The sequence below is a fragment of the Mustela nivalis genome, assembly GCF_964662115.1.
Source record: "Mustela nivalis genome assembly, chromosome: 5".
In the NCBI taxonomy this organism is placed as follows: Eukaryota; Metazoa; Chordata; class Mammalia; order Carnivora; family Mustelidae; genus Mustela; species Mustela nivalis.
In genome coordinates, this window is record NC_139024.1 from 62,938,225 (window position 1) to 62,964,940 (window position 26,716).

At 41.5% G+C, this 26,716-nt stretch overlaps 1 protein-coding gene across 3 annotated transcripts in view; it reads right to left on the minus strand.

Annotated features, from left to right (window-relative positions):
* Positions 1-26,716, minus strand: part of ARFGEF3 (ARFGEF family member 3) — a 182,397-nt gene that overhangs the window by 113,555 nt on the left and 42,126 nt on the right. For all 3 annotated transcript variants that reach the window (XM_082731054.1, XM_082731056.1, XM_082731055.1), the window contains exons 3-5: positions 24,255-24,336; positions 20,694-20,825; positions 3,240-3,308 (exon numbers count right to left, since the gene is read on the minus strand). In XM_082731054.1, coding sequence (XP_082587180.1) covers positions 3,240-3,308; positions 20,694-20,825; positions 24,255-24,336 — 283 coding nt within the window. The remainder of the gene's footprint in view (positions 1-3,239; positions 3,309-20,693; positions 20,826-24,254; positions 24,337-26,716) is intronic.

Consider the following 26,716-nt stretch of genomic DNA (forward strand, 5'->3'; position numbering starts at 1 on the left):
CAGAGGAGCAGGATTCTTACTCTCCTGAACACGAGATCTATGCCAGGTCTGTACTAGCACAGAGTAGCAATTCTGCATGTTGCCATTCATTAAGGCACTTCGAAATGGTGACTCCTGAGGTGCCTGGGTGGCTCAGTCATTAAGCATCTGCCATCCGTTCAGGTCATGATCCTGGGGTCATGGGATCAGGCCCCGCATCAGGCTGCTTGCTCAGTGGGGAGTCTACTTCTCTCTCTCCCACAGCCAAAGTCAAATAAGTAAATAAAATCTTTAAAAAAGAAATGGTGACTCCCCCGGCCATGACAGTGCAGTCTCCACAGCCCTGCTCTGTCCATGGACCAGAGCAAGGTGGCAGATGGAGGGAGGCATGGGAGACCTGGCCGACTAAACTGGGTCCCGCTGTGAACAGGGAGGTGGAAGGGCCTGCCTGTGGGCCTGCAGGAGAGGCAGAGCTTAAAACATCATGTGGGGGCCTGCACCCTAATGGGAGACCCCCACCACCCAATACATGACGGACTGTTCATTTTCAAGATCTTCACCGAGTCCTTCCGAATTCCAGAGGATATGGTCTCAAGCCTTTGTCATAAACTCTGAAGTTCACATGAGCATGGGGAACAACACGTTTTTCTGTGATAGTGTGACCCCGGCTTCAAGACCTTCATACAGTTGTCCTGCTAGGGACTCTTCCCCAACTAAAGGATCACAGAGGGCTGGAGCGGGACATGGAGAGCTAGTGAGCTAGTTACCGCTCCCACAGGAAGCCGCCTGATCGATGCCCCATCCTTTCAGGGTCCTGGCCAGATCAGCACTGTCCAGTGGACCGTGGACGTCATTATCAAGTGCAGCTCCTGACAGCAGTGGCGTGAACTTACTGCGAGGCTGGGTCTGCCCCAACAGCTTTGCACGTGGATTCTCTCCCCCTTGTCCAAATGGCACAAGCACACAGCTAACACTGCCTTCACAGAAAACAAACACAGGGCTGGGGAGGTAGCCAAGGCAACACAGCAGGTGGGCAGGAGGTGGGAGCGCTGGGGTTTACATCCAAACAGTGCTCCTCCAGAGCCCAGAGCACCACTTCTCCCTTCCTGCCATGGCCACCACCGCTAACCTGGAAGACCTCTGTCTCTATATTGCTTTGGGGCGGAGAGTTTTTTTTTTCTTTTCCAAAAAACAAAACAAAAAAAGCTTTGTTTTTCCTTTGTAGGTTTTGGTAGAGACCACTGTGTTTTGATGCTTTATTCTATCTAGAAAGGCCTGTGGAGTCTCTATTCTGCGTTCTAACTACCTGCCGTAAACAGCCTTAGCTTGGGCACGACATGGCAGTGTGTGTCCACTGCTCAGGAATGATGTCTTGATCAGATTTGCATTCAAACACTGGTTCCTGGGAGGATGGTAAAGGCAACCTTCTCCTTCTCTGGAAGGCAGCTTGGGAAACCCTGGTAGCTCTCTCTCCCCTCTTGAAGGTCCTGAAACAACCTGTGCCCCATCCCCCACCTCCCAAACTTCCATCAGCTGGGGTGTGGGGGGTGGGGACTGGCTAGGCAGGAACAGCTGCTTTCCCTTCTCACCCTTCATATGGCAAAGGGCTAACAGGCTACTTAGATGCCAATTTGTTTTCTTGCTCTAATTAGAAACTACATTTGTCATTTAAAAAGCGAACTGACACGGCGTACTGAAAATAGTCCAAATTATCCAGAGCGGAGGCTGGTAATTGCCAGGGGCTGACGGGAGGGGAGGGTAGAGAGTTACTCTTCAATGGGTCTAAAGTTTTAGTTACACAAGATGAGTAAGTTCTAAACATCTGCCGAGCGACATGGTGCCTGTAGTTAACATTACCGCACTGTACACTTAGAAATGTGTTAAGGTAGATTTTGTGTTAAGTGTTCTTACCACACACACAACAAAAAAGGGAACCTGCAAATAATAGGAATACTCACAGGAGTCCCTTAAAAATCGCCTGAAAAATATTACTGATAGATAGTTCTGTTTCTTTACCTATACGGAGTAAAACATAAATAGGTTAAAGAAAGGTGTTCTTTCTACCTATACAAATACACATTTGGGAATTTACATTGTAGTTAGAAGTCAGCTAATCATTTCTTGTTCTTTTGATAGATACATAAAAATGTTCAATGTGCTCAAAAATAACTTTCTCTTACTCTTCACTCTTTAAGGCACACGATACCATAAAAGGCACAAGTAGAGGACAATAGAAATACTACTCGTGATAGGGTTAACTATGTGAGTTGATGGATATTTTAATTAGCTTCACTGTGGTAGTTATTTCACAATATGTATGTATATCAAAACACTAAATTGTAGACTTAAAATACATAGAATTTTTGTCTATTATATCTCAACAATGAGAGAAAGAAAAAAAAGAAAACATGTCCAAAATGCTACATTTCTACCTGGTATACTCAAGAAATGATGATCATTTCTATAAAAAAACATGTATACCCATGAGTGCTGACAGTTGAGCTTTTTCTTCCTAATTTCAGAATTCAGATTATCATTGCCTCTTTGAGGTCTGCACATGTATTCCTGTCAAAACACATGAATCCTGAAGATACTCTTTTCAAGAAATGGAAGGAAAATTATTCTAAGTGTATTAAAGTATAGCTTTGGAATGTTGACATTTCCAAAAGCCAGAGGCATCTGCCAGGCACTGGAGAAGCCAAGAATTCTGTTGGACATACTTTTGGGAGTGCTGGAAGGCGCACAGTTCCCTAGCCTGCAACACAGATGGGAAAGAGAAGGCTTTCCAATGATAGTTACAAAATGTGTTCAGTGGGCTTTAGGAGACGGGCCTGGAATTTCATCAATAAACATCTCTTTCACTCTCGTACCTGGTTTCTTGAAAACCATTTTTTTAAAATCAAATGCTTTTCAATTATTCTTAAGAAAAATAGACTCAGAAAGCCAAAGGAGGCGCAGCGCCTAGGTACAGAAGCTTTGGGACAACCAGTACTGTTATTTCCATTTTAAAACCTCAAATGAAGCAAACCAAAGCATGCAGAAGAGCATTATGACCAAGGGTGACAGAGCCCACAGCCTGTTTCCTACAGATCAATTCTTTAGTGGAAACTCCCCAAGGTAATGATCAGAGAAGGTCTCACCCTACTGCTGGGCCTCAGTTCCCCTCCTCCCTGGACTTCTCCCAGCCTGGGGGAGGCAGCTGTGAGCAGGCAGCCAGGGAACACAGCACATGCTCACTGGGAGGAGGGGGCACTACTCACCTCGGCAATCTTCAGCACCGCGCTCCCGTTCAGGTCGAATGTCGGGGTGTAGGTGATGCAGAGTAACACCTTTAGCAACCGGGAGATGAGGAAGGAAGAGAGAAGGGGTTAAAATTTAAGAAATAAAGAGAAACGTGGGGCACGTGGGTGGCTCAGTTGTTAAGTGTCTGCCTTCAGCTCAGGTCATGATCCCAGGGTTCTGGGATGAACCCCGCATCTGGCTCCTGGCTCCCTGCTCGGCAGGAAGCCTGCTTCTCCCTCTCCCACTCTCTCTGCTTGTGTTCTGTCTCTCGCTGTGTCTCTCTGTCACATAAATAAATAAAATCTTAAAAAAATTTAAAAAATAAACAGAAATATGATTTCGCATATCATTTGTGCAGCCCTGCTTTCATGCCTCCTTTGCTTTTTGCTTTATTTTAATTTACTCAGTTATTTATTTAAAGTTTTTTTTATTTGACAGAGAGTGAGCACAAGCAGGAGAAGTGGCAGGCAGAAGGAGAGGAAGAAGCAGGCTCCTTGCTGAGCAGGGAGCCCGATGCAGGATCTGATCCCAGGACTCTGGGATCATGAACTGAGTCAAGGCAGATGCTTAACCTATTGAGCCACCCGGGCACCCCTGCTCTTTGCTTTATCTAACGTTTCTTCCCATGCTACTCATTGCTCTCTAATGAGTGGCTGCACATTGCTCAGTAAAACAGAGACTAATACTATAAGTAAAGGGAGCTACCCTCTCCCCGCAGGGAATGGCCACTGCAAGAATGGCCAGAAAAAGCATTCCTCAGTAACTTTAGGAGGTCCGTCTGATAATAACAGGCTCAGTGCTATGCACAGTGTGTGAATTACCTAGGTTGATACTTTCAGTAAATGTGATGATTTTATTGTCCTTATTTCCCTGACAGGGAAATTGATGCTTAGAAAGATTAAGTCACCTAAGACCATACAAGTAACAAGCACTACAGCTGAGATTTGAACCCAAGGAATTGAACTCCATGCCCTGAACCACCGTGCAATCTGTCCCGTCCTCTTCCTAGACCCAGACATCATCGTACTTTCTGTTCCTGTTCCCCTCCCAAATCCCCAAGGGATTAGAAATCCTTTAGCAGGCACTTCCTCTTCCTTCCTATAGCGTCCCCCAAGATGCTGCCCAGCGTTTATCGTTCATCTCAGGTGACCCTTACTCTACAAGATAGACAATGAGTTAGAGACATTTGCAAGATCTTTAACGACCATTAAAAATTTTCACTTTGTATCTGTAGAGCTATCACAGAACAGATGGACAAAAGCCTGCAGCATTTTAAAAATTGCTTCTAATTTTGTAGATAAGAGGCAAGACTCTTGCTTTCTGTCCTTTGACTTGCGGCACTGTGAATTTTCTCCCTGCTAGTCTGAGATAAAACTGCTGGTGTCTGCTCCTTGATCTCAAACCCAACACCTGGGTCCTGCCAGCAGCTTGGTCTGTCAGTGGGGGTTGCCTGAGGAGGCTTCTTATCTGGTTCTGTCCAATTCATTGAAAGAATGCTGAAGCTTTGCAAATCTACCTAATTCAGGATATACACCTAATCAGCATAGCAAAAAGTGCAATTGCCAGATGGGACAAGGAATCTCTCCTAATCCCTCAGTCTTAGTTACTGGCCAGGCCACCCTAGGAACAGCTGCTCCTCCAGGGAAAACAAATATGTACATGATTAAATAAGGAAAAGGGGATTTTTGCCAACTTTATAGTCATGAGCTTAGATAAGTTCATTGTAGGTCTGTCCCTCAGTCTTTTGATCCTTAAGGTGCCAGACACCCAAGAGTCAAGTCCAGATAAAAATCGTCCCATGTCAAGCAGGCTGACAGAGATTGTGGGAACAGCTGTCCTAAGTCCTTCTGGGAAAAGGCTTTCTTCTGTTTAATGAATATTTTGGGGGGTTGGGGCTTGGTAGATAAGAAGTGATGAAAACTGAGGAGAGACAGCAGTGTCACCAGGACCTAACTTGGCTTGGAAGGAGGCCATGTCATCTAATGCCTCTGTATTTGGTGGTACCTTTGCCCGAAACCCTCCTGTCCTTGGCTCTTCCTGCATTTGTTTCTCATGTGACTCATTTGGTTGGCTTCTTCTAGGTCTCAGCATAAATGTAACCCCCTCAGAGAGGTGTCCTCCTCAGACAACGAAACCCTCTAACTGGTTTGTCACATCCCTTTGCTTCATGACTTAAGAGCATGTGCCAGTCTCATAAACAACTGGTTTACTTATTGATAATCTTCCCATTAGACTATAACATCCACTGGGCACCTGAAAGACCCTTAAGCCTTTCTTATATGGTGCTGTCTTACTTGGAGTTTTTGCTATGTCACACAGCTTCCTTTTCTTGAATTGCTACCCCCGCTGTGATTCCTGGCAGGTGAGTGGGAGGTTATGAGGGACTGATAGAGATGGTGGTCCATGGAGTTGGGAGATGGCTTTTCCATCTGGGCTCTTGGCTTTTTAAGTATTTACAATAAAGACTGGCAACTGGCAATACTTTACAAGGTGAAAATAATGGCAAATATTTGTCTAAACTGGTTACTGTTACTTAGAAGACTGGTGATCAGCTTTCTGCCCTCCATTACTCTGTACATCCATACAAGGTGCACAGGAGTGGATTTGGAAAGAAGTTTTCAAAAAACAAAGCAGTTTTCTGTGACAAGAGATGCTTTCAGGCAGAAGGGGTTGGGGGAAGTGGGAGCAATACCAATGGGGACGTCTTCATGAAGGACACTGAGTCGGTGGTATTTGGTAATCAAGGTTCTCTGGGGAACAGAGAAGGGTCAACTTCCTTTGCCACAGGGAAGCCAGTCAATATAGAATGAGGCCTCCTAGCAACAGTATGAAGGAAGCTGAGGATCCCTGGACCAAGCTAATGCTGATAAGAGTTCAAAAGATCTTTGAAAAAAGGCTTTCCACACTTCATGTCTGGCCACCAATATCCAAAGATTCGTGGAGTTATTTGCAAAAACTAAGAACAACCAAAGAGAATGAAAGCTCCTTAAGCTCAGGTAGAGTTTCTGGTGTCAGAAGCATAGAAGGTTTTAAATACAGGGAGGACAGTGCTCCCTATGACTCACATGGTCTATATAAAGAGCACAGTGTCTGGCAAGGATGACTCAGTAGACAGAAATGACTTATCAAAAACAATCAGTGGAGAAATGGCTGATGTGCCCAATGCCTAGTAAGCATTCATTCACTGGATTAAAACAAAGACTGGTTAGGACATTTGGGGGACAGCTAATGAATTCAAAGAATCTGATTTCTGTTGCATCATGAGTAGGCAGAAAGTTCAGATTCACATTCTGCACACACTGGCCTCAAGGAAAACAGGAATGACAAAACCCTGAGGGCAAGTGCATTAAAAATACATCCCTCACAGGGTCAGTAAAGCTTATTGACTAAGTCATTGTCGTTGCTGAACAGCGGGAACTTGGGTGATTCGCAGTGTCTCACAATTCATCTTGCTGGCATGGCCTCCATAGAGGAGCTATGAGGATAAGGAAAACAGGCACAAGATTTTCCAGGAAATGGGAAAAATCATTGCAAAGACTGAGAGAAATCCCAATCATTAAAAAAAAAACACAATAATCAAATAGCTATGGTGTACAAGAAGCAACCCTTCAATTTAAAAGATGTATCGAAACTTTGGGGCACCTGGGTAGCTCAGTCAGTTAAGCATATGCCTTCAGCTCAAGTCACAGTCTCAGGGTCCTGAGATTGAGACCCTTATCAGGCTCCCTGCTCAGCCAAGAGTCTGCTTCTCCCTCTGCTCTCTCTCAAATGAATAAATAAAATCTCTCTAAAAAAAAAAAAAAAAGGTTTATGATCATAAATTTAAACATGTCTCCAAAGGCAAAGGAAACCAAAGCAAAAAATGAACTTTTGGGACTTCATCAAAATAAAAACCTTCTGCACAACAAAGGAGGAAACAGTCAACAAAACAAAAAGGCAGGAATGGGAGAAGATATTCGCAAATGACACTATAGACCAAGGGCTGATATCCAAGATCTATAAAGAACTTTTCAAACTCAACACCGAAAAACCAGATAATCATGTCAAAAAATGGGCAGAAGACACGAACAGACACTTCTTCAATGAAGACAGACAAATGACATACGAAAAAATGTTCATCACTAGCTATCAGTGAAATTCAAATTCAAATCAGAGGTGAGATACCACCTTACACTAGTTAGAATTGCAAAGATCAACAAGGCAGGAAACAACAAATGTTGGAGAGGATGTGGAGAAAGGGGAACCTTCTTACATTGTTGGTGGGAATGTAATTTGGTGTAAACACTTTGGCAAAACAGTGCATAGATTCCTCAAAAATATTAAAAAATAGAGTTATCTTATGACCCAGCCATTGCACTAAAAGGTATCTACTCCAAAGATACAAATGTAGTGAAAAGAAGGGCCATCTGTACCCCAATGTCCACAATAGCCAAAATGTGGAAAGAGCTGAGGTGCCCTTCAACAGACAAAAAGATAAAGAAGATATGGTCCATATATTCTATACATTTCTTTGGAGCAGCTTAGACATATCAGTTAAACCTGTGCACTATTTCTATGCCTCATTAGATTTATAAGCTTCTTAGAGGAGTAAAGTGTGACTTTTTGATGCCCACCATGTTTCTGGCAACTTGCCAGGCCCCAGGAGGTGTGGTGTCCTGGCCCAAGCTCGCCCCTTCTGATGCACAGTCCACATGAATGATGACCCTCAGAGTTTCAGTGAGACTCTGCACCTTTGTGCCTAGTCATTATTGTAAAATGTGTAGACAACGTATTATGATAGCCCAGTCATATAGAAGGCAATTATCCTGGGAATCAGAATGGCAGAATCAGGTTGGTATTGTGTGCCATCACAAAATGGCAGGTTTTATGACCACATAAGGTAAGAATCCTAGAGTTTCTGATGACTTGGTTAGGATGATCAGAATTTTGTAAGCCTCCTTTAGGGATGTCCAGCCACCTAGCAGGACCTCACTCTGGACAGGGAAAAAATCATCTCTCCTAACCAGAGGCCACCTCCCATGAGATTCATGGAACATTTTTTCCTTTCTGAGACCTCCTGTTATGCTCTGCTGAGAACCTACCTTTTGCAGTCAACATAGTAAATGGTAACTTCCCTAAGATTTAGGATTTGAAGATCTCATTTCTGCCAAGGTTCCAAATGAGTCCTCTCCAGGACCATTCCTGCAAATACTGAGTGGAGAAGTGGTTCTTGACCTTAATGGGTAGCAACTGCGTGTTTACTTTACATCTAACCATGTGCTGCATTATTCAGGCTTCCATTCATGAATCCAACAATTATTTATGGGTATGTTATTAGGGGTCTGATCTAATGCTGGTGTTGGGCATATAGTACTGAACCAAAAAGACACCCTGACCCCTGATCTTGCAGAGCTAACACCTGGTGTTGAAGACCATCATAAAATAAGGGGTTGCAGTAAATTGTGATGGGTACTATGACTGGGAAAATCACTGTCCTCTGGACAAGCCTCTCAAGGTCTAACTCAGAGCATACTAGCTGTAATTCCACTTTCACCTTTTCATGGACCTTTAAATTTAATACACTACAACACACACTATTAATAAATTAATCCTAGGAAAGAAGACATGGGTTCCATCAAGAAATGTGCTGATTTGGGGGAGTCAAGGCCCACTGAGGGCACAGGGGTATACTAAGGAATTCTTCTTTTCCTCTTTCTTAAACTATTAATATTATCTTACTTTACATATGAGTGCATCTTGAGGTGACTGTAGTTTCATTTTTCCAAATACCACATGTTATTTATAAATCAAACCAAACAAAATCCACCAGAGCTCAAAAAAGTAGCTAAAACCTTGAGTACAGCCCACAGAAGGCCTTGTCTTTCCTGGTGCATGGAGAGGAGGAGACTCTCTTCAAATTCTTAATGCCAAGTGCATTTCAAACCCCAGCTAAGGTTCTGGCTGAAAATCTAACTTTGTTCCTTAATGCACATTTCCTTCTGGCCTTTGCTATGTCTTGGCATGAAACTTCAGAAAATTAAAAATGATTGCATAATTCCTTCTCTTTAGAAACCTTCCAGTTCTTTTTTTACTCTGTCAAATATGGCAAAAACAAGGATGGGAACTTCAGTGTTGAGCATGGGGATTCTGAGCCACCAAATGCCTTTCCATTCAGTGCAGGGCATGTCCCAATTCTGCCCCTGCAGCCTTATGGGTGTGTACCACTGACAGTATGCCTTGGCCATGAAGTAGAAACGGGCTTGAAATACAAGCAACAAAGCAGACTCTGTTTTCCAGAGATGGCAGAACGTGTTCCATCAGAGTGGGGTTGTGGGTAGTCACAAAGTACATGCCAAATATCAGGGTACACTTTATTATCTAAATGTAAAATGTGGCTGCCCAAAATAAACATCTTCCCCCTTATTTTTTGATTGAAGTTTTTCAACCTCAATACTATGGACATTTTGGGTCAAATACTTCTTTTTCTGGGGGACTGTCCTGTGCGTTGTAGGGTGTTAGCAGTACCCTGGCCTCTCCCCTCCAATGACAGTGGCAATCCCAACTGTGACAACTAAAATATCTCCAGACATTGCCAAATATTCTCTGGGGTACAAAATACTTCCCAGTGGAGAACCACTGTTTTAGATCACTTATACCCCACACACCCTGTGAATATAGGGGAGAAACCCTACAATATTATTACTCTTCTTCCAGAAGACTCCAAGCTAGAATGCAGAACTTTCAGATGGCATCTGGGAAAGATCTACTGACCCTTCATTAGGTTTCAGAGACTTTGGACTGAAAGTAACAGAAGTAGTTGAGCTATGACCCCAGTCTTTATTTTGGTTCAAAGAAAATAAATGTAATTATTGTATTGCATGAACCCTCTACCCCTTAGGACTTGAACTGACTTCTCTTAGGCTGAGTGACAGATAATTTGAGAAATCACTTTCTGGTTCAACTTGCCCACATTCTGGCAAATGGCTATTCTGAGATTTTTTTTAGTCCTAGAAAATATTTTGCTAGTGTTCCTGAGTACCCAGTTTGGAAAATATTTCTAATTATTCATTGGCATATGGTTGTGTCTTTTCTGGCCTTGATTTGGTGCCTCTAGTAGTTAATTCTGATATTCATTCATATTTTTTAATATGCCCATTTTTTTATTATAGGAAATACTATAAAAGTGATAACTGTAAAAAATTTCTTTGTACATATTAAATCATAATGAACTTGGCTGATTCACTTGAACAAATAAATAAACCATTCTTATTCTTTCCTCCAAATTCTCTCCCTTGGCAAGTTCCTATAATTTCTTGCTCTAACTGGAGACTCAAAAATCTATCATTGGAGCCAACATTTCCTCCAAGTTTCCATCCCTAATTTCAACTTCTCAATATCATCAATGAGCATATGCAATTCCATGAAAGTCATTAAATCTCCAATATGGTAAACAGATAATACTTTCCCCACCTCTCAAATTCCTAATTATATAACCATTAAAATTACACTTGAAGAACATGCACCCAAATGTTTATAGCAGCAATGTCCACAATAGCCAAACTATGGAAAGAATCTAGATGTCCATCAACAGATGAATGGGTAAAGAAGATGTGGTATATATACACAATGGAATACTATGCAGCCATCAAAAGAAATGAAATCTTGCCATTTGCGATGACATGGATGGAACTAGAGGGTATCATGCTTAGCGAAATAAGTCAATCAGAGAAAGACAACTATCATATGATCTCCCTGATATGAGGAAGTGGAGATGCAACATGGGGGGGTTAAGGGGGTAGGAGAAGAATAAATGAAACAAGATGGGATTGGGAGGGAGACAAACCGTAAGTGACTCGTAATCTCACAAAACAAACTGAGGGTTGCTGGGGGAAGGGGGGTTGGGAGAAGGGGGGTGGGGTTATGGACATTGGGGAGGGTATGTGCTATGGTGAGCACTGTGAAGTGTGTAAACCTGGCGATTCACAGACCTGTACCCCTGGGGCTAATAATACATTATATGTTTATAAAAAATAAAAATTAAAAAAAATTACACTTGAAGAAGAAAAAATTACACTTGAAAGAATAAATATAGCCATCTGGGAAATGTTTATAATCTAAAGTGAAAAGAAATAAAAGTCTATATACACAATGAATATAATTGTGAACATATACATATGATTAGAAACAAATATTCAAAAGCCAGTCGTCCTTGTGGGATTTACAGTGAACTTTTCTCCAGTTTGGAAAGCCTCTAGTGCTAAACTCCTTGTATTTCTTTACATGACCCTTTAAAAATATTACAATTCTTTCATATCTGACAATGTGAACTCACTATGTCTCTCTTAAATTGGATCCTTAAAATCCATCATTCAGTCAGAAATTCTGGTTCCTCGTCCCATCATCACCTTGGATTTTTCCTTTCCCGCCTACTTACCACCTACTCCAGTGCCAGTCACTGCGGCTCCTGCTTCTCTCCCTATCGGCTCGCGGCACGTGGGTGCACCTGTCTGCACAGCGTTGCTAAGGACCCTTCCCTATTGCTGCAATCTGATTCACATCCTCAGGACTTCTCGCTTAGGCTCTTACAATAAGCTAGTTTACCAGTGCCTCGGACTCAGGCCTTTTGACTTCAGACCATCCTGTAAAGCCCTTCCTTCTTCCTGTGCACCTTCAACATCTAACACTCAGCTCTGGAAGTGTCCCTTTCCCGCTTCCTCTGACCAGGTCCTAGAGAATCTCCCTCAACCTAACATTCCAGCCTCATGGCTTACCCACCTTCAGGAATCCCAGTGTAAGCCTACACTTTCTAATCCACGAGGCTTTTCTCCTCCACCAAGAATGCCCGCCTTCCCAAAAAAATTGTCTTAATTCTGTACACCCACCTTTCAAACTTCAACTCAAATAGTATCCCCGCCTTGAAATGCTGATCTACCCAGCTCAATGTAGTTTCTCCTGAATTTTTCCAACTCCACTTCTATGACAACATACACAAATACTTTGAATTATGGTAAATATCATGATCTCTTTCCGATTAGTTTATGAGCACTTGCCTTTGAATGTATGGCTTTTGACCCTACAAAGTTTTATATATTGCTGGTAATGAAAATACATTCACGGAACAAACCAATGCAAATAAATCTAAAAGAAAACAAATCAAAAGGCTCAATGAATTATCTTTTTCTAGGTTAGTCTGTAACAAACTTATTTTGACCTAATCTCACAGCTGATGGTTTAAGAAGTAAATTTCATGAGCACATCCCAGATAACACCTTTACTCCTTCCTTCTCTTTTCTTCTCAGGCTCTCCCTAGATGGGCACCTCATCTCAGATAGTTTCTGCTCATATATACTCAAGGCTTTTGATAATATCATAAACAATGCTTGTAGACATGACCAACAAAGTTCCACAAGATAGTATTTAAAGGGCTAAAGCCAACTTGATTCTCTATATGTGAAACATTTAACAATTAATAATTATAAAGCTCTTCTAGAATATCCAAATCATATGAATTGTGCCTAGTAGGATGGAACTGAAATTTATTGGTGTAAATGGTGGGGTGTTTTCTGTAGACTGTGGAATCATGGCAAATGGTTAGGACCCGAAATAATATGTAGGTGTACAACTGATAAATCAGAATTTACAGAATTCTTCTTTGAAGCTACAATTCAACAATAGTAAATATGATGAAGCCCTTATTTAGAAATCAGAAATATATGATGAAATACACATTCTTCCATTATGACAAAAGAAAATTACATTATAGGCTGTATAGAGGGCAGGACTATAGAGGAAGAAAAGAGATAGGAAGAAGAAACTCCTAAAGCAAAGATATTTCTAATGTTCTGGTTCATAATTCTAATGAGTTTAGAGGGATTCATTTTATTATTATGCTACACATCTTCTTTTCTAATAATTGTAACAACAATGAAAGCTAACACCAACCCCAATACTGCATTGTTACAAGTACTTATTTCATATTAACTCACTGAAGGCACAACTCCAGGAGGTATGCATCATCATTTTTCACATTTTACAGATCAGAAAATTGAGGAACAGAGAAGCACCTTTCCCAAGGTCATCAGGTGTTCTAGCTCCAGAACTGTGCCCTTACCACTCTCCTACCAGGTATTTTGAAACAAAGAAAAAGTAACAAGAAGTTTAAAAACAATAGAGCCTAATGATGGTTTCATAGGACAGTTACCCTCTGCCATCTCTTACTCCCACAGACACACTTGGCCACTTAAGTGTTCCTCAGGGGATTCTATCTACTGCAAGAGAGTGTTCTTCTTTCATTAGGTTCCATTATTTTTCAGAAGCTGTAGGACTTACACTGACCTTGCAGTTTACTCAAATCCAAGTCTGAGAAGTTTTCTTCTCTACCCATCCAATAGCACACATCTGGAGACCAGATCAAGTCCCAGCCTTGCTACAAAGTCTTTGCAGAAAAATATAAATAGCTGAAAAAGTAACCCTGCTACTGACCACTGTGTAAGCCCAGACAAGTAACTGGACAATTACAGCTTCAATTTACCTACAAAAAGAAGGATCTGATGATATGTGAACTTCCTTCCATTCTAAAGTGTGAATCTGTGTTAATCCTTCTCATTTGTGAACTCCCACAGGTTAATTATCTATCATCATAAATTTCATTCCTTTTGCTTGTTGCTTACCCTCATGGTCAAACTTTCACCTCTCCATCTGTCAATAACTAAGTTAACAAGCAATTAGTTAGCCATATGCCAGATGCTCTGGTTGGCACTAAAAGGATAAAAACAATACTAAAACATGTAATTAGTTTTCACTAACTAGTGAACTTTTCCAGTTATGCCTGGACCAATAGTTAAGGAGTAACCATTTGGAGAGATTATAATGTGCATTTTCCCCAAAGGGCCCACTGTAGGTAGTCCCCTGGGCTTTGGCTAAACTCCTACCTCCCTGAACACAAGGCCACCCTCTTCTGCCCCCGACAGAAGAAAGGTAACAGAGGGGATGATGGGCCAGCTGCCTCTTGGGAAAATATGCCAGACTGTAATCCCCATGTGACATGTGATTGTGGAAGACTGCCAGTTATTGTTCAACATTGTCCCCTTTGTTTTCAAGAACAGAACTCTGGACACATCGCTGCCCCAATAAAGACTACACTTCCCAGCCATCCTTATGATGGATAGTTGCCATACATCCATGGCCAAGAGGTTGTAAGCAGAAGTAACCTCTTGCCAGGTGGCTGGAGTGTGAACCACTGACTGAGGATGGGACACCATCATGGACTACAAAATTCCAGAAACAAGGATTTTAGAGCATGAGGTCCAGCCAATAATGACCTAAGTCTGTGAAAAAATGAAAATAAGCCTCTGCCCTGTGAACTGAACTCTAATTAATACAACAATCTTTTCTTCCCTTTCTCCAGGCTTATCCTCTTGTCTGATTCTTTATGCTTTAGATGTCATTTTATTTGCTTATTTAAATTCAATTAGCCACCGGCATTAGTTTCAGATGTAGTGTTCAATAATTCATCAGTTGGGTATAACACCCAGGCTCATCTCCTCATGTTAAATGTTATTTATTTTAAATGTCACTTAAGAATAGCCTTCTCTGTCATCCTCTTCATATGTCCTCCATCAGGCACTATTAGAAATATACTTTTAGGTCCCTAGATTTTTCTATCCTCGTGTTCATCACAATATATGTGTACTTACGTGTTAATTGATTTCTATCTCCATTGCTAACCTCCAAACAGACCCTGTTTCTGTTTGGTTTTGGTTTCATTTTCTTCACCAAAGATCTTCTGTGGCTTGCATAGTGCTTGGCGCACAAGAAACAATAAGATATTTGAGGAATAAATGACTGAAACAATCGAAGGATCTCCCTACTTTACTAGAAACTGTGGACCATCCACAGTGAACAGTGAAGGCCTCTCCATCTGTACTTGCTTAATAAAAATTATGAGGAAAATCTGTAAAAACACTTAGCAGAACTGTTCTCAGATGTATTCAAATGGCATGGCATTGGAAATTGTGGCACTTAAAAAAATAGATAATGTGAAAATATCTTCATCTCAAAAATAATGCATACTATTGAAAGGAAAATTGTATTTCTAAGGTTTCAGTGTTTGCTTCTTACTTCTTCATATATTTTTATTGTCTCTCTGAGGCAGTCATAGTGGAGAGTAAAGAAACCTGGGAGAAAAACTTAGTAAGAATTTTATCAGTTTGTCTACAAAGTGGGAAAAGAGGATCATCATTCAGTCTTAGCAGCAGGAAAATGGGTGGTTTAAGAACCATTTACTTAGTAGATCCACATATTTTACAAACTCCTCTGCATTAATTACAGAAATAATATGTTTGTAAATAAGTCAGAACAATCTCTAACAATGGCACATTAAAATTAAATAGTTTTTATCAAATCCTGGATTTTTCCTTAATACCAGAGATTGCTGCAGATCTTCTAAATTGTCTCAGTAGCTTTAGACTAAGAAGGGATTTCTCCTTGTTACGAGAGGGGAAGACAATTTAACCATTTCATCCTGAAGCTGCACTAATGATCGTTTCTCACATGAGGCACTCCGGAAGACCCACTGCCCAGAGTCATGGGCATCAAAGCTAACCATTGGATAAAGAGCCAGTATGAGACTCCTCCATTAGGACATGACGAAGAGGAATTTAGAAACAGTCCCTTTATTTGGTCTGCTTCTTTCTCCCAGACCAAGGCACTGACTGCCTTGTTGGTACATAATTTAAAAGCACGCTCTCCTTCTCACTGTAAGACCGGAGTTCTAAATGGACACCTTAGGTCTATCTCTACGGCCATCAGCTCTTTCTCCATCTGTATTTTCTGTAGGTGTTTGGTTGGCTTTTTTGTAAAATAGAAAAATACCTCAACATTAAATGACATGCTCTTTCCCTCCCCCCAGCCTGATCTCAATCTCGATCCTTCTCTATCACACACACACACACACGCAGCCATTAGCTAATTTGGTGGGAAAGACATTGATTCTTCTTCAAACTTGAATCTAGGTCTTGAAACTAGTAAGAGAATGTATGGTCACGGAGGATGCCAAAACCCACAGGGTTCTGAGCCACTATTAGCTTTGCCCCTTACCAGCCTGTGACTGAACTTTTCTATTCAATTCTCTTTCAAATAGGGATAGTGCTAACACCCATGCGCCTTTTAGAATAGACTCAGAAGGCAAGCGACCTAACCCACTGTTTAAGAGCGTAAGTTTGACCTCCAGCGGCATTACAGGGCAAACACTGGCCCCGCCACTTGACTAGATGTATGGCCTGAGTGTGAACGTACGGTATTGACCAGCGCATCTGATGCACAGTAAATATCAAATTATCAACCCCTGTCATTTCTCCTTGAAAAATTGTGAAGGATCCCACCAGTATCATTTCTATCACCAAAAGACGCACCCAAAGAAAAACATCTAATAACAACACATCCATCAGATGCTTTCTCAGTATCCATTATCACATCCTTCCTTATCCACAAAGCCGGCTGCCTCCCTCAGATAGGCTGCACACATCTCTGACACATTTCTAGAGGCAGAAGGCCAGCCACAGTTCCCTTCAGTTTTAAAGACTCAGCCAGCTGTATCAGCTAATAACCTCTCTAAAGGTTATCTATCAGGAAGAAGGGGGAAAAAAAGTCCTAATTGTTCTAGTCAGAGATGTCATTAGTTATGTACCCGGCTCCTGGGGAGTCTGTGTGGCATTTACCCAAATGGCACCCACCATGGGAAAATGTTACCAAAGCAGGCAAGTGTTTAACCTAAATATTAAGTAGTTCCCTGCTTTCTGTTAATCCCTTACTAAGATAATCTATCTTCAGAGAAACCTTCTTTCTGATTCTACAGTCCTGATCCTTGATTTGCTCAAGCTGTAAAATTTTTATTTGGATTCCATGGCTGTTTCCATAAATCATAATAAAAATAAAATTTTTATTTGGAAACATGGCTGTTTCCATAAATCATAATAAAAATAAAATTTTTATTTGGAAACATGGCTGTTTCCATAAATCCAAATTGCCTTTTCTCCCCCTTTTGTTAGACAGTCAAACCATGCAGAACAGATCTTAGACTAAGTGATCTAACCTCACTCCGATTTAATTTGTTAGGAGCAAGCATCACTGATTTCTTTTCTTTAACCCTCCGGTTGAAAGTCTAGGGCCTTCTTTCCAAACGAGAACACTACCTTTGGAATCTTGAGTCTCATTATTAGACAGTTTGTTTAATCTCTGGGAGACTTCAAAGAGGAAGCCATATTATTTTCTCTCCAGGAATTTAATACAAGCGCTCCACACTCTTAAGAGTGTGACAGGGTTCAATTTCTCGTGTTTACAAACACTACCAGAGAGCAACGTGTGAGTAAAATGCATGGCATAGCTTCTTAAAAAAATGGCACCTGGGGTTGTCATAAAAATGGGCTCTGCTGTGGTGAGACAGACATAAATAAAAAATGAATGGTGTGGCTTTATCGCTCCTGAATAACATCCCGGTATCTGAAAATGCCTACCATATCTCACTTTAAAAGATTTTATAGTACCTGCAAAATATTTATATAAAATGGATTTTTATAGGAGATGCCTAGTTTAGATCATTTATCATGAGGATGAGTTATATAAAGCATCAAGAGTGCTGTGAAGTGTGTAAACCTGGTGAATCACAGACCTGTACCCCTGGGGATAAAAATATATGTTTATAAAAAATAAAAAGTTAAAAAAAAAAAAACAATAGGATAAAAAAAAAATAAATAAAAAAATAAAAATAAAAATAAACACACCAAAAAAAAAAAAAAAAAAAAAAAAAAAAGAATAAATATACCCTTCCTGTGTAATGGGGATCGAGCCTTTCCCTGAGGGCTCATCCAATTCTTTCTTTTGGCGAGAACAAGTGGCAAAACCATTTTAATATGGTAATGATATTAGCAAAACCAGGATGTATTGGGGAGTTTTTAGTTGGGCCATTACAAGTAGGATAGCACCCAAGAGAAAAGGGCACACACTTCTAAAGGTGACTGAAGTTACTGCAGAAATTTATCCTGCATAGAGAAAGGGTATAAACACTATTATTATTTCTAAGCCAGAAATGCTATAATTTGGGTATGTCTTTATACCCAAATAATTTAAATGTCAGAAATAAGTAATGATCATGGAACCTTCCCTCATGGACTCTCACGCTTGGACCCCCAGCTCTGGAGATGCACTTGAGGCTAATAATAGCACTTGAGCGTATCGTTAGTTATCCTGTCTAAAAAGGTTTGTCTCAAAAGAAAGTAACTGAAGGCCAGGTTTGTTGTAAACTGAAGTATTTTTTTCCCCACTCCCAATGTTTAAATGGTTAAAATGATTAATAGCATAAGGCAAAGGCCCTTCTCTTTTTAAGCATTTTGGAAATCTAATTTTAAAGAATGGCAGGCCAAATTACTGTTTTCTTCTTGTCTGACAATGCCTGATTTCTTCCTGAACATTAATGTCAAATTCTATCATGGTGTCATTAGAAAGTCCATTAAGATATGCTTTCCAGGATTTCCAGTAGAGTTAACATGTGTCAACTTCTGTCCTCAGCAAGGCTAGCAGAAGGCACTGCTGGGCTGGAATGAGGAAGCAGGCCTAAATTTTCAAAACAGGTGTTACTCTTGACATAACCATTAAACATCCTGCTTCTCTAAGACTTGTAGAAGAACGGGCACTTTCTCCTTCTATTTCCAGAAGAATGCGAGTCTGTGGAGTGTGTGTCTCCTTGTGACACCACAGCTCACCCTCCAGTACACGGAGACCTAATACTACAAGAACAACTCAACAAACTGATCTTGGAAGCCACAAAAGTTAACATGGCAGCCAGCCTTGTCTGTCTCTCAACAGCAGCATGGAGGAAGTAGAGAAGTCAAATAAGTTCTAGAAAAGGTTGCTCTTCAGTTCCTATGAATGCTCAGCTGCCAAATGGATGTCAGAGGACAAGGCAAAACTGTACATTACAGAATCAGAGAGAGTTAAAGACGAATGAGATCTTCGGGGGATTCTCAATGTTTACTTTAAGAATAGTCCTAGGGGCACCTGGGTGGCTCAGAAGGTTAAGCATGTGGTTTTGGCTTAGGTCATGATCCCGGGGTCCTGGGATCGAGCCCTGAGTCAGGCTCCCTGCTCAGTGGGGAGTCTGCTTCTCCCTCTTCCCCACTTCATTTGTGCTCTCTTTCCCTTTCTCTCAAATAAAGAGTGTTTAAAAAAAATAATGTTCCTAGACACACCCACTGAGACTATGACTCAGCACCCGCAGGTGGGAAGTAGTAGGCATATGCCAACACTTGTAAAGCACTGGCTTTATGCCAGATACTGTGCTAAGTTCTTTACAAATATCACTCATTTAATCCTTGCAACAATCCTGTTGGGTACGTGCTATTATTTCCCCCATTTTATAGATGAGGAGACCAAGGCACAGAGAGGTTAAGGAATCTACCTGAGGACATCCATCTGAAAAGTGAATTAGCTGCTTCAGAGTCTCAGCTTGTCATCACTGCACTGAAATTACCTGTCAGCTATGGGCTATGCTGAGGCCCAGGGCACTGAGAAAATATCATGACTGAAATCATCTTCTCTGAATGGAGAAACTGAAACCCAGAGGAGTGAATTCTCTTACCCGAGACAAAAATCCTTCAATGCATTTCCAGGAAGAAATCAACCATTCTAGGACACCAACTATTCTTAAATATTCCTCTACACTTATTCCTCCAGGAGAAAATGAATAGATGGCGTTATTAAAAGCCAGCGCACTGGTTCCAGCTGTGTTGCTCTGACTGAGGTGCTGTTCTGGGGCAGAGATTTCCATCCTCTGCAGCTCAATTCATTGTTCATTCACAGGATAAGACACATTCCAGAGTCGGCATACGGGACTCCCAAAAGGGAGGGCAAAGGGAAAGGGGAGGGAGAGGTGCCATCCCCCAAAGTGGTAACTGAAATGGGGGAGATAAGGTTCCCATAATTTGATAATAGACAAGAAAGATGGGATTCTAATGTAGTTCCCCAAGTTGGTCTTCCTGACCTTAAACTGCCTATTTCTAAAGCCTTAGAATATGTGAAAACATCATTTGGTCACTGCTTTGTTTTAACATAAATAGGCAGCAGAATACCCAGAATGACCAGATCTAAAAACTGGACCTACTCCCGTGCATTCTCTTAAAAAGTGACAAAGACGTTACCTAATAACATTGGGTGTGCAGGATCAAGCCAAAAATCATATAGATTTACTGAAATTCTATTTTTTTACCTAGTTATCATTTCTGTTCAACAATCCAGGTAATTCTGGGGGACCATAAGCAAGAATAACCATATATTCCAAATGAAAAGGGAGCCGGCATCACCACAATATGGAGGCATTTCTAGGCTAACAGTGAGGGGTTGGGGGGGGGTCAGTCTGTTCCCATCCCAGTGACGCAAACCAGCAGCCACGTCAAACCAACCTTCATCACTTCCACCTGCAGGTCTTCATTGAGGGAAGGCGTCACTTTCACAGCGTTCAGGATCTGATTGAGCAGCTGCTTCTCATCAGAGTCTGTTTCCATGGATACAAACCTCTCTTCTGACAGAAGCTTCTGTAAAGAGGCACAAGGCAATGATCACAGACAGGCTTTCCCCTGCTGCCATAGTCTGTTGTATCTTAGTATGTCCTGAGGATAATTTTTCGTACTCAGGAGCCCTGTCAGTGGAGGCCATTTGGAAAGAACTCATGCTACATGCCAACAAACAAGGACAAATGCATCAAACCTTTTGCACAGTCTGCGCAAAGACTTTTTTTTTTTTTTAAAGATTTTATTTATCCATTTGACAGAGAGAGAGATCACAAGTAGGCAGAGCAGTGGGGAGAGAGAGAGGGGAAAGCAGGTTCCCCGCTGAGCAAGGAGCCGGACATGGGGCTCGATCCTAGGACCCTGAAATCATGACCTGAGCCGAAGGCAGAAGCTTTAACCCATTGAGCCACCCAGGCGCCCTGAGCAAAGACTTTTTGCTGCTGTTAGAGAATTCATTCTAAATAACATGGCGACCATACAAGTTGTGTGGTTGGTGGGGACAGAGGATGAATGTGCCCATTGCCATCTAGCACCTAATCAAAGTCACATTCACACATAACCCTTTCTGAAAATAGATTTGTCATAGGAAAGGAGAAGGTCTTGTAGACAACAAGTTCATTTTTCAGATATTTCCTAACGTGAACAATCATTTACCCAAGAAGCATTCATGAACTCACAAATCTTAATGTGTTTCCATCAGAAAGTGAATCCCACAAAAACTAAAATGAGATGTTCACTTTCATGAGGTCTCTCAGGAGATACTATATGTCACAGCTCTTTTTGGTGAGGGGACAACTCTCATTTTTCATAAAATTCTTAGATTGTACAAAAACCCTCCCTAGAACTCCTACTCCGTCATCTTTTTCCTGGAGCCATAAGACTAAGCTAAAATTTCAGAAGTCAACTGTGAAGTCCCCCTAAGTCTTTTCTTCTCCATACTAAACCTCCTGGGGTATCTTCAAATGGTCCTGGTGTAAGATGGCTTCACAGATGCTCTCCTGCTTAAAAATGAGGCCTCTGGAGTGACTGTCACACTTGAAGGGGTGGTCTGACATTAAAGAATTATGCAACCAAGACTGGTCCCTAAGGTACACTCTGAACTTCGGGTGATTAAGATCTGTCACTGTTGGTTGATCCCTGGTTAAAAAAATACACACACGGGGTGCCTGGGTGGCTCAGTGGGTTAAGCCACTGCCTTCGGCTCAGGTCATGATCTCAGGGTCCTGGGCTCGAGTTCCGCATCGGGCTCTCTGCTCAGCAGGGAGCCTGCTTCCTCTCTCTCTCTGCCTGCCTCTCCGACTACTCAAATAAATAAATAAATAAATAAATAAATAAATAAATAAATAAAATAAAATCTTAAAAAAAAACACACACACACATACACATACACCATTCTGGTGAGTGATAATGGGGGAGGCTAGGCATGGGTGGGCATAGGGGACATATGGGAAATTTCCATACCTTTTTCTCAATTTTATTGTAAATCTAAAACTGCTCTTTAAAAATGTTTAAGATGGCAGAAGGGAAAGACAAAAATAAATGGGGTCTTTGGTGGCACCATTGAGCGGTCACACCCAAACCAGAAATGCCTGCCTCTAGAATTCTAGTTAAGTGAGATAATTAAATGTGTTTATTGCTTAAAACCAAAATCTGAAAAACAGCAATGCCTAACTTTAATTATATTCTCAGATCAAATGAGCTTAGTTGTAAGTCACAGTGCATTCGAGGCTGACTCACCCTGAAATCCCTAATTCTCATTCGCAAGGGCTGCAATTAAGCTATTCTATTTGAGACCCTAGTGTAGGATTTTATATTTATTCCTGTTAAATCTGTCCTCAGCCCATTCCGCGTATGCTTGCAGCCAAGAACCTTTGAAATTCTGACTCATCCTGTGTAAGGACTCCCTCTTTCAGTGGAATGTCACTGTAGATCCAGAAAATAAGTTCTTCAAACCTTCTCAGGACTCCCTGACACTTGTTCACATCCTCTCAAAAGAGATCCCCCCCCCACCACACTGTCACACAGTGCATGCCAGGCACCCCGGAGTTAAATTTATATACGCACGTGTTTTTACTTGACGTGATAAGGACTGGAAAGTCCTGCAAGATTGCGAAAGTTCAGAGGAAGTACAGGGTGGCAAGAGGAAGGCTCTTCCTCTTGCTGGGACCGCCCAGCAAGTCCCTGGAGTTAAAGTGATAGAGCAAGCCCGTGCAAACATGGTTCTGTAAGGTTGGAGTGTTTGGGAGTTAAAAAAGTAAACGGGGGGGGGGGGGGCGCGCACCAGGGTGCCTCTGTTGGTGAAGTGGCTGACTGTTGATTTTGGTGCAGGTCATGATCACAGGGTCGTAGGATCAAGTCCGATAACAGGCTCCAGGCTGAGCAGGGAGTCTGCTCAAGATTCTCTTTCTCCTTCTCCCTGCCCCCTGCCCCAACTCTGCTCTCTCTCTCTCTCAAATAAATAAATAAATAAATAAATAAATCTTAAAAAAAAAAAAGGGAAATCTGTACATTTTCCTAGAGAAAAGGGAACATACATAGCAGGTCGAAATAAACTCCCATTCACACCCATGGTTGGCCCAATCATGTCAGAAAAAGCAAAGAGTTTTTAATATCACTTACAATGTTTAAAAAGGTCTAATACTAATGCATATTAAAACACATTATCTAATTTCAATCCACTAGAGAAAGAAGAGCCATAGTCTTTTCATTCTTTCATATGTATGAGAAAGACACTTAGAGGATGAAATAGCACACGCTAATGTGAAAAGACATCTGACAAATACCACCAATCCACGGCCACCCTGAACAAACCCCACAGGCCTGTCACTTAAGAACTAAGTCACTTAAAAGCCATATATTATATAGTCATCACCTTCACACTGTTGGAATCAGACCTATTCTAGACGGTGTAAACTACGAATGAACAAACGCTCAGAGAAGGAAAGTCCTCAACCAATCTGACTTTTCTGATTAGGCTAAATTTTTTCCCCCTCCCATTCTTGCTCTGGAAACAAAACGCATGAATTTGTTCACCCACCTAACTGTAAAATAGAAAACAAGACAAAATCTTTCCAGTTTACTATTAATTCTCCTTCCACGGAACCAAAGATGCTGAATGTACATAAGATTTGGATTGGTATAGAACTTAAGGTGTCTCTCTTGGGATCCTTTGTCCTCCTAAAGGTGGACGTCCCCTGAAGTATTTCATTTCTGTGTGAGCTTAGCTGGGAATCAGTGGCAGACAACAAACGCTCAACAGTCTAATGCTGTGTCCCAAGAAACGCTGGTAAATATATGAAAATTCGGTTATCCTCTGTGGTTATTACCTAGTTCAATCAAATTGTAGTCCAGGTCTTTAAACAGCTATTATTTAAAATGTTACGTATTTGCTCTTTCAATGCCAAAGTAGCCTGTTCATTTCTGTCACCTGGTTGCACCCAGTGAGAGCCATACCTGTATTCCCGCCAGAGCATGTTGGGCCAGTTTCACATTCTTGGATTCCAAAGCCAACTGGAGAGGAAGCAAGCATTTCTCCCTGGCAAACACATAAATAAGGACAACATATGAGCTCAGCAAAGCTGGCAGTCAAGTGATCCAATCCTGATGCATACCCACTCCCAAATACTGCGACACACATACATAAAAGCCATAACTGAGAATAAAAATGCACATGGACTTAAACACACAGAAAAAAAAAAAAAACAAAAAAAAAACAAAAGAAAAACAAAAAAAACAAAAAAACACCTGTGCAGAAATGAGAGCATATCGGCACTTTCCTTGGCCACAGGAAGAGCCATCACAAGGACCTTCGAGCAATTGTTTTGGTGTACAAATTATTTCGTGGCAGCAGTCTCACCAGTCTGTGCTCGTGCCTTACTCTCGTAAATGTAATTGCTATACCCAGTACACCTGGGGTGAACAACTCTAGAAAGCACCATTGATATATATTACAATGTTTTGCTCATACCTCTCTCTCGTCTACAAAGTGAATGCATCACCACCACTACTTTGCTTCATCAATATAAATTGAAATTTTATTAATGTGTCAGTTTCTCTCCAACTCAAAATGTTCAGCAACCATTTATCATTTTTAAATTCACTTTTTAGTCTCCATCAGGTAGAGCTGAGTTGTGTGATGGCTTCTCCATACACATGTTTCCAGGACAGAAATATAAATATCAGCATGTTTGACCAATGAGAGGTCCCTGGTATCATGGGAATGATGAAAAAGATGTATGTGGAGAGGTACTCAGATGTTTTAAAGCTTAAAAAAATAAGTGGGCACTAAAATATGTTAAGAACAAACCAAAAGAGCTGTTTAAAAAACCCATCGTTCTGTTAGAACATTCACTCTAAATAATTAAACAATATCCAAGAATTTTAATCAACCTATTATTTCCCCATGGAGCTACACTGGCACAACAAATGGAATGTTACTTAATTTTACCAGGATCCCCCGCCCCCACTTAAACCACAGCAACCTCATTTTTATCTGTTTTCTATTTTCAGCATAAACTGAAAGATTCATGGAGTATGAAAGCTACAGGGTGAGGCTATGGGATTTCGTCTTTGGAGAACTAAGGGTCACTGTTGTAGAGCACAATAAAACAGAAAGTTAATTATAGCTCTGATTCCTTCCTATCAGAAGGATGTCAGGCCCTGCAGCCCTGCTGCTTTTCTGTGGATCCTCCAACAGCAGCTCCACAACAGATGAAGCAAGAGTCCCAGACCATCCCTGATGCTGGCCACAAAGACAGAACAAAGACAGACTCCATTAGAGAGAACATGAGCCTTCCCAGTCCTTCTCACCTCTCCCCTCACCAACCCAGAGCTACAATAGCCATTTTTATGTGACAGTCAATTAACACTGCAGCCGTTTTTCATTAGACACATCCTGCGACAGATGGGTAAATTACTCAACTATGTTCCTTCCAGTGGGGGGGGGGGCAGGGGGGCTGGAATTTTGTCATTGTACCCATTACCACCAGCTTAACTACCATTATAAGGCAAACTTGGCTATGCAGTCAAGTAAAGCAGGAGTGGCTGAATTGTTCCAAAGTTTCCCCCCAACCTTTGGTTTAATCATAACCAGTTTATAAGCTGGACAAATTAACTGGAAAGGTGAATGCTGCTAAGTAGAAATAACAGGCAGATGGAGTATTAACAGAAGAACCACAGAGTCTCATCTGCAAACCCTTGAAACAAATTTCCTTCAGTATTCATTCACTGGGAAAGAACTTTCTACTCATATTTGGAGTCATATCTGCCAATGAAGGCTCAGTACCCATGAGCAAGTATGTAGGTCTAAAACCCCCAAGGTCTCACAGCCCAGAGAAAGGAAAGTCTCTGCTGAGTGGCCCTGTGCTGCAAATGCGCAAATCGCACACATCACCCACCAAGGGCACCAAACAAGAGCAGAGGCCACACTCGGCAGCCACAAGGACACTCTGGAAATGCTGAACCTCATAACCTTTGGTAAGCAGCCCTGTGTTGGCATATAAGCAGCTATAGACTCCTATGGCTCTGCTGTCTTCAGAACTAGTCTGTGAAATCCTCATTCCACTTTCTCATCTACTTCCACATTCACACCATTTGTACCACAGACCTGAGCCAAGCTGTGGACAAATGTCAGCCCCTGCCCCCCAGGGTTGTACCATGATTCTAGGGGACATCACTGTGTGGCCTGCTACCATTGCTAGTCATGGTCACCAGACAGGACTGAAAGATGTAGTGGTTCACTAGATTTGGGCTGAATTGAAAGGTATCAGTGTTTAGGGGAAAGAATCACATAGACCCGGATTACTTTAAATTGTATGATCTCAAGATACTTAATTCTGTTGGCTCTTACTTCCCAATCCAGAAAAAGGGCATCTGATGACCAATCCTACAGCGTAGCACTAAGGAGTACAAATAAT